Source organism: Lycium ferocissimum, chromosome 4, assembly GCF_029784015.1.
Source record: "Lycium ferocissimum isolate CSIRO_LF1 chromosome 4, AGI_CSIRO_Lferr_CH_V1, whole genome shotgun sequence".
NCBI lineage: Eukaryota > Viridiplantae > Streptophyta > Magnoliopsida > Solanales > Solanaceae > Lycium > Lycium ferocissimum.
The window spans coordinates 43,942,173-43,951,502 of record NC_081345.1 but is presented as its reverse complement, the minus strand read 5'-3'; the positions used below and the strand labels follow the sequence as shown (position 1 = coordinate 43,951,502).

Genomic DNA, 9,330 nt, shown 5'->3' with positions numbered 1-9,330 from the left:
TCAAGTATTTACGATAACAAAATTGCTCAATTTCAAATAATACAATGCCAAATTTAGGCCTTTTCCTGTCATTGGAGCTAAGCATACTCAAAAAGTTTTTTTTTTTTTTTCCACTTGTTTGTTCCATATTTTACAATTTGTTTGGTCACTAAACCAAAAACCAAACTAGAGAATCTTTCTTACCAAGAGAAAATGTGTGACATCACGAGAGAAAACTATATGCAAATACGCAACATACCAAATAAGACGAATTTTTGTCGAAGTTCTCTTATAAAAGTCAATTTGTGAAGTAGAACTTCATAAAAGTCAATTTGTGAAGTCAATCGAAGTGCGGCTATGAAACTTAGTGTTGAACCCACATTTGAGCTGGTTCACGTTTAAATTTTACAATAACTCATCTGATTCACAGAAATCAAATCTATTAATGAAATTCGAACTAAAACTTAATTTCTTATCATAGGGGCCGGGGGTAATGGAAGCATTCTTGGTTGTTTAGACAAAGGTGCACCTGTTAACTTACATATGCCAAACGAAAAATGCAAGATAGATGTAAACAACCATTGATTTATTTACTAGCTAAGCACACCATCATTAGTTCATTACCAATAGTTCCAACAGGAACTTGCACCATACAAAAGAGTCCTCCATGTTATACAAGTTTGTCTAATTGGTCAGTGGGCAACCAGTAAGTTATGATCACCATCTCCGTATTGGCAGCATTACAAAAACATGTTAAAAGACATTTTCAACAAAGAGAGAATTCTCCTATTCATATAAACTAGAATTTCTTGGAAAAGAGACCGAATCTTCAACTCGTTCTTATATGCAATCTGATTTCTTTTCTCCACTTCAAGAAAAGAGTGGAGGGAACAAGAGACGCGAAAATTCCAGCAAGATTGCTTCGTCAGAACAAGCGCGGAAAGCTCCAATGTCAAAATTGAGATGCCCAAGAAGACGTCATCCCTCACGGATGATTTTCAGTATCACTACCGTATATGGTAGCAAGTCTATTCTTTTATCCCGGGGACTCATTTCTAGCGGGCCCACCAAATATCGGCCTCATGTAGGCGTCATCGAACCTCCTCCAGTAGGAATGGATTGTATATACAGGTCTTTCGAACAGCATGGACAAACTATCCTTCGCTCGTAGAAGGTTGGTTTGGGCAGATTCGTCGAACGAAAGCAAAGGGAGCGTATCTTTTGAGATAGTTGGTTCCCTGTCTATGCTTCTCCGTGTATTGTCACTATGCGGAAGCAAATAGTTAATAAGTGGCTTTGTCAAGAAGCCAAACACCTGCAATCAGACCAATTGGGGTTACCCAAAGCCAAAAAAAAAAAAAAAGAGGGGGGAGTACTAGACTGGACCATTAGAGGTGGCAAATTACGAGTTGTGTCAAATTGGGAGGGTCAAAACTGTCAAATTAATAAGTAGGTCATAACCCAACCCGGCCAGATCTTGTCGGGAGCAATATGAGTTGGGTCAAGTAACTCAAATAACTAAGTCATAACCCAACCAACCCAGCATGACCCAGCCTTCTTTACTTTTTTATTTTATTTTTGAGAAAAAATGCAAAAACTAGTAGTTGTATATTTTTCTTCGATTATTAGCTAAAGTTCTTCCAAATTTACACAATTCATATATTCGAATTTGATTTAGAAACTAAATAAAAAGTATTATAAGTCACAATAACTAGCAATTCAAAATCTTTAAAAGTACTTGAAGAAAATCATGGTCAAAGAAAATATCCTTTGATTCCCCAAATAGTAATTAAGACACGTAAATTGAAACGGAGGGCGTATACAAGTATGTTTGCATTTGATTTGGATTTTGACCCGTTTTGACCTGCCTTTAACCAATAGTTTGATGACAAGGCCATTTCGGGTTCAACCTGTCTGGGTCAAGTCAAGAAAAGCGTGACTACCCAAACCCGTTTACGTTTAGATGGGTTGGACATTGGATACTGTGAGATGATTTATTTTGCTACTGGCTCTAAGGACAACACATACCAAAACCTGCAGTTCTAATATATTTTTCCATGTCAGAAATCAAGGCTTTTTATATTATCCGATTTGCCATTAACTTACTAGTGTACTGAAGAGCACAACAATTACTGTAGTCGTAACCATTACGGCATGCACTGGATCAACTGTAACACCAGAATAAGTGAACTGCATCAAAAGTAAAAAGGTTCAAAATTAATCAGACGCATTTGAAGATATTTGTTCCGCTTTAATTCAAAACTAAAATCCATATCTTGGGAAATATGCTAAATTACCTGCTTGAATGCCAAGGCGATAGAAACAGCTCCTCTCATAAGACCAGCCCACCAAATTACTATCTGATAAAGAGCACACAACATAAGGGCACATATTCACAACATGATTTATTTTAAGAAGTAACTAGAATATGACCTGATGTTTGAAAGTTATTGAGGGCGCTCGTGTAGCACGTCTGTTCATGAAATTGGAAAAAGCAGAGAGAGGGAACACAAAAGCAGCACGTCCAACAGCCATCAACAAGAGCACGGTCCAGTATATTCCCATTGAAGTCCAAACACTGTCAGCAAGAATGAGCTGGTAATTAAACATTCAGACGCAAACCGAAGTCTACTTTATCATGATTGCAGATATATACAATTTAGATGAATGAAAGGAAACAGAATATTATCCAACGTCTCTGTTCTAGTCACCAAATTGACAATCAACTCATTTTCTAGATATATTTTTATGTCTTTACTGGCTATACCGATAAACTGAAGGTGACTTTCTAGTTATGCATTAGTCAAATCGTTACTAAATGCAGACATCATAAATGAGTTGATAAAAAAGAGGAACCTTCCACCCTCACGGTAACCACCAAGTTTTTACAAAGCTTAGGCGGTAAAGCACAGGAAAGTCCCTCTAAGAGACATCATTCTACCAAACAATATCATAAACTAGGGCGTGGAGTGGAGTGGCTCTGCTAAGGGTCTAGCAGTGGATGTGCAGTGTGTCAATGGTTCTCACGTTTACGTGGAGTCAAAGGTAAGAACAGATGAACTTTCACTGAGCTTTGAAGCAATATGCTAATGATTGCATCATTTGATCATGAAATCAAAAACCGAGGTTAGGGAGTCGAGTGGCCTTATTAAGTGTTAAATGTGTATTACTGATTCTACATGGAATCTTATGGTGAGAACAATTCCCACAAGGAAAATGTGCACCAACTCATCTAATAACAGTAGTTAACCTCTATTTAGTTAAAAGGCAGTAAATATACAATTGAATTCTTTAATCAAAATCCCAAATAGAAGCCAGCTACAGTTCCTTATTCTCATATAATGTTACTATCTTATGTTTTTTCCGGAGAGGCGCTGCAACACACGTCCTAAGAAGAATTGATGACCAATTAAAAATAAATAGTAGCTGAATGACTTAACATTGAGTGGAGATCTCACTTCTGTTTGCTCATTTTCCACTTCTCAATGTCCAGTGCGTCCATCCCGACGTACAAAAATATGAATGTTTCAGCAATGAAAGACATAGCTTCAAATGCATGCCTGTAGTCCAAAATATCTAAATTATCAATACATAATCATACTTCTAAAAGTGCATTTCATGATAGGTCGAAATTGCAGAAAATATATGAATTACACCTTCATGCATACCTCGTAGTGATTCTTGAACTATCAGTTACATTATGCCATGCATAGTGAGACATCAAGATTCCGGCAAAGAAGACGGTCAAAATCCCACTGAGGTTGAAAAGCTTTAAACAACATAATCACTTTGTAAATACCATGACAACACTTAAAAATCTGAATTTGGTAATATACGAAAATAAACATGCAAAGGGACAGATCAGCAGCTCCTAGGAGCTTGCTTAGCCCAAAAAGATTAAATATGATAGCATGGCTAAAAGATTACCATAAAAGGGAACTCAAAAAAGTGGAAGAGGGGAGGGGATGAAATTGACACAAAGTAAAAGAGAACCTTAACATGAGGAAGTAAGTTAATATCAAGAGGTAAAACTGCTTGGATTGAATCCTTAGAGATTATGGCATCCATCTATAAATTGCGCCATAACATCCAAGCTAGAAGACGGATAGCGACCTACTCGGCATAGCCTAACCAAATACCAAACGACGAAACCAGTTTTTACCCTCACCCAACTGCAGAAAGATGAAATAATCTGTGTGTTTCATCCTTCAAAAAGTAGATTTTAGTAACCAGCGCATGAAATTTGTTGAAGGGTGATGCTTTATGTCCTAAATGTACGATTAAGTTCTTCCTACCAGACGGAGAGCTGTTAGATTTGCATATACAGATTTCAGAGACGGATCTAGGATTTGAACTTTATGGCATTTGAGTTCGGGATTCTACCACGTTCCATTGGATTTATTGGGTTCGAAATCAGTTATTTGTACTAATTTGGTGATTTCTTAACACATACAGGGTTCCGAGCCAAAGTTATTGAGTATCCGAACCCATATCTTGCACTCTATATCCACCCTGAAATAGATTTACGAAGTCACCCAGACTACCACAATTTCTGGTGAAAATAATGAATTAGATTTGGTGAACAAACTACTGCAAAACTGAAAATTGAGTAAAAGAACTTGCTATACCTCAGCCAACATGTAGGACAGATATGCCATCAGAAGCATGAGAGATACTTCACGAACCGAAGAATGTCTGCACAAATATGAACAGATAAGTCCTCACTAATGCATAACCACTAACACTCATTTACTTTGCAATTTATAGGATGATGTAGACTCCAAGCTTCCATATATGCCTACAGAAACACCAATCACAAATTTTACCTCCCGAAGTATAAGCCCCTCAGAATGTATGATGTTAGAAGTCCAGCCTGCAAGCAGAAATGGGACACACTCAGCAAGGTTTTTTGCACACAGCACTCTTGGAGCGGATCACATTTTCAGATAAATAACTATGCACTTGAATGGATAAACTTACTAAAGAATTCACTAAGCTTAAGAGTAAAAATATATGGGAAAGACATCAAATATCAACAAAAATGACATGGTATTTGATTTTTTTCCTCCCAGAAAAACACAAATAGTTGTCAATATTCGGGTAGAAGCCAAATCAGTGGAAAGGATAATCTTGAAACTAAACTCAACCTCATCCTTGATAAAATGGTCATCTTACTTCATACTGTAGTTAATTTCTAGTATACTTTCTTAGAAGACAATAATTTATCAATTACACCATCGTGTATCCTTGAACACAACGTAAAGTCTTTTCAATTTTTTGGATTCTTGTCTTGGAAAGGTATGGCTTTCCTCTATAGATGCATAAGCAACAGCAAGACGCAATTGAATTATACTCTGGAGTTCCCTCTGTGCATACGTGAGGGTGTATTTGTTTCTATATATGTTTGACAAAGCCGTGCCATCCGTTATATTTGAGGGAGTGCTTATGCTAGACCCGTCAGACTCCCACTAAACATTAGACTAACATCTCCAAGTGTTTGAGGAAGTTCAGGCCCAATATCTAAATGCATCTTCAACTTCATTCTCTCAGAGGAATCCCCCTTCAATACTCTTAGTAACAAGGTCAAATGTCAAGTCCAATGCAAGTTACCTTAGAGGGATTACAAATGAATAGTTATGCTGTAGATAGAATGGGCAAGAGAATGTCTCGAATATTGAATCCTTAATCAAATGTAAATAGCTATATCCCATCTCTACCACATAGTACAGGATTAAAAGAGTCGAAGACTCACAGAAACTCCAAGAGCAGTGCTTGTGGAGAACAGGTACAGAAAATCTAGAAAGATATGGAGAGCCGACCAGCCATTGAATCTATCGACATCAATCTTCTGCACTGCATTGAAGAGAACAACCGACGTAGCATCGTTCACTACTCCTTCCCCAAAGACGAGACTGTATAGCAATGGAGTCTCGTCTTGATGAAGAACCTACACATGAATTTTGCAGCAATGCAGATGTAAATAGTTCTCATTATTGAAACAGGACATCTGACCTCACATGCTATTTTAACTAACCTGCAATGTACAAACGGTATCGGTCGACGAAAATATTGCTCCGATACCTTAATCAGAACAGTTACACAAGTTAATATGTCAATGAATTAGCTGATATCAATAATGAAAAAGCAAGCAAATAAATTCAAATAGAAAAAAGGACCAGACCAAGATAGTCGCGAACACTCAATCCATTGAAATTAAGCTTGGGAAACAGCCAAAAGCTACCTATATCAATAGAAGACGAATGTTAACCAAAGAATTAGATAAATGACAAAACGAGAAGCTCAGGAATGAGAAATTACCAGCTGTAATGATACTTGATGATATAAAAACCCCAATAACTCCGAACGACATAATGGTTAAGAAGTTATGGAAGAACTGCTTCTTCTTTACCTGGAATCTGGATAAGATATGTATAAACATGTCATTTTAAAATGTAAAATGCTTGAGATAAATGGAATTATAATTTAACATAAACCTTCTTACCCTGCATTGAATATTATTGGTGGAAGTAGATAAATGAAGAACACCTCTTCATTAAATCTAAGTATGTGGGAACTTTTCCCCTTGCTTATCAGAAGTATTATTGTCCCTGATATAAGACCCTATGCACCAGAGGAGTAGATTATTACTCTCAGAGCCAATGAAAAACTAAACAGATAATTCTTAAACAAATTTAAAAATAAAATAAGCAATCAGAGACGAAACAATTCAGGGAAACTATGAAAATGAGTATTGCAGTTTTCACGCTATATTTTGTTGGATAGCTTGTTAGTGGTTAAAAGGACTTGTTGGATCAACAAAAGCTATATTTCTGTGTCTTTTGATCATATGTCCATCTTGATATGAACAAGACTGAAGAATATTATAAGTTCTCCATCCTTAGGCTCCAAGATGAATGAGTACCACCTCAACTGTTTTTAAATCACGGTGGTGTATAGCGCAAACGAACATCTATGGAGCATAGCAAGGAACCTCGGCTTCAGCTCTGGTCACCTCACTCAATCCTACAGAGGGAACTTGAGTTGAGGTTTTTATTCCAACTAGCGAGGACAGGCCTCGTTTTGGCCCGGTAGAGTGAATGTGAAAAGCAGAATCCTCACCTCGACTATTTAACGGGGTAACTGCAACCTCCCACCAGCGCAAGTACGGGACGCAGGCTTAAGCAGATAGGAAGAAATCGCCTACTATTTTTTGCTTCGCTCAGTCGACTTGAACCCGAGGCCTCATGGTTCTGCCCCCACTTCATTGACCACCAAGCCACTAAAATGATATATATGTATGAACCACTATATGTCATTGATTCTATGTGATATGAATTAGAAGTACTCGCTCCATGACAATAACACTAGTTCGCTAACATTATTACTAACTTCTAATATTCTTTTCAGAAAAGGTGTCCAAATCAGCTTATGCGCCTCAAATATTCCACCAGGGGGTTGGTTTACCTTTGGGCATTCTTCATTTGCTTTGCTCTTCTTCTCCGGCCACATTTGGGATGTGCTAGAACCTTGTTCAAAGTCTCTAGTTAATGGGATTTACTTATAAAGACAAGAATTCCTGTCAACGACAACATCTTAACCCCGCTCCCTCAATTATTCCCCCAGGGTCCATACCATCTCTGGGACCACACTGGGTATGTTGTTGTTGTTGTTGTTTGTACATACCATCTCTCATCAACATAGGAATCGGATAATTTGGTCAATCAAAATTAGGCTGATGGAAACCAATCACCTAACCTTTTCTTAGCTCAGCTAGGATACTCCCATAATTAATTATGCTAGGATTTAACTCCCATAATTTTCGTGGAGTACCATTCGCTCTGTTCAACAGCTAGACTACATCCTTAAACTCTTAACTTTTACTCCCCGTTCCAGTTTATGTGACACTATTTCCTTGTTAGTCCATCCTAAAAAAGGACATGTCTCTATATTTGGAAACAATTAACTTTACATTTCTCATTGAGAAGCTTGAGTAAGACCACAAATTTCATAAGATAGCCACACATGTTTAAGACCATAAGTTCGAAAAGGTTCCATTTTTTCTTAAACAACGTGCCCGTGTCGATTCAAACTATGTCAAATAAATTGGAACAGGGGGAGTAATACTTTTGAATATCCAAATCTTGATGTTAGATGTTCTCCGTCAAATTGAAATTTTAAACTATCACTTGAACACAAACAAATCATATTAACACCTCAAAATCTATCTACAAAGTATACATAGAACAAAAGAAGAGAGAAAAAGTATCTAAATACGTACAATGATAATGGCAGTGATAGACTCGTTAACCCAACGATTCTCTTCAAGTAAGTGACCTATCACTAAACACAAACACAAAATCGCCACAAAAACCGTTAATGGAACAACCATCTCATGGCTACTTCCATTCCTCCCAAGGTCAATCACATAATCAAACAAAGCCATTTTTTTCCAAACCAGATCAACACCTTATGTTTTTTTTTCCCTTTGTTTCTTTTATTACACAGTATATTATTTGTTGCATGATATAGATATGAATGTGTGTATAGTTGCTGGAAAACTGAGAGCTAAAGAAAAACAAAATTTGCGGTGCTAACTGGAAAAATTGACACGTTGGTAATAGGCCGAAAATATCATGCAAAACTACACAAGTGTCGAAGTGTTATTCTGCTTTGTTGAACAATTGGTAGAGTTTGTTGTACGTTTGTTGTCTTTTAGTGTATGTGACTATATCTCTTCATTTTCCTTTTCTTTTAAAATTAAATTAGTAATCTTAGTTTTTTTTTTTCATTTTTTCTTTCAATTAAGGAATAATAATAATAATAATAAAAATAAAAGTGCTTATATTTTGATAAAGACGCAAAAATGAAGTAATATTTTAAGTTGGCCTGAATTTAAAAAGATTAGAGTTACTCAATATATAATAATTAAATGTTAAATACTGAATTCAATTGAATCTATATCTGGTCTTCTACTCTCTCTTCCAAAAGTACCAAAAGCACGAGTTAATTTAAAAAAATTTACACATACATGCTCCCTCGGTTCACTTTTACGTATCCACAATAAATTTTCACATCCTCTAAAAAATGTACAATAAATAAAGTGGCAACTTCCTGTGATACTCATATTAATTATTAAAGTGAACAAGTATTAAAATTTATTTTTAATATAGTAATCATGAAGGAAGTAACTTCTAAAATAAAATTTACAAGTAACCTTTACAAAAGATAGTATTAATTAACAACCAACCTGACAAACACGATAACTTACCTGATATTACAAAGCTAAACTACATATGTGATCATGTATATAACTTAAGTTCATTCTCTTTTAGGACACTATTAGTTGCCCAA

The 9,330-nt window shown here is 36.3% G+C and overlaps 1 protein-coding gene across 1 annotated transcript; it reads right to left on the bottom strand.

Annotated features, from left to right (window-relative positions):
• Positions 1-545: 545 nt before the first annotated feature.
• On the bottom strand, positions 546-8,570 carry LOC132053179 (sodium/hydrogen exchanger 4). The gene is made up of 14 exons (XM_059445084.1): positions 8,258-8,570; positions 6,482-6,600; positions 6,298-6,395; positions 6,161-6,220; positions 6,014-6,060; positions 5,732-5,926; positions 4,806-4,852; positions 4,608-4,674; positions 3,648-3,748; positions 3,438-3,539; positions 2,413-2,557; positions 2,277-2,339; positions 2,086-2,169; positions 546-1,294 (listed from the first exon to the last, which is right to left on the bottom strand). Exons 1-14 carry the CDS (start codon positions 8,420-8,422, stop codon positions 1,016-1,018), a joined length of 1,572 nt encoding a protein of 523 aa, XP_059301067.1. The 5' UTR covers positions 8,423-8,570; the 3' UTR covers positions 546-1,015.
• Positions 8,571-9,330: the final 760 nt, after the last annotated feature.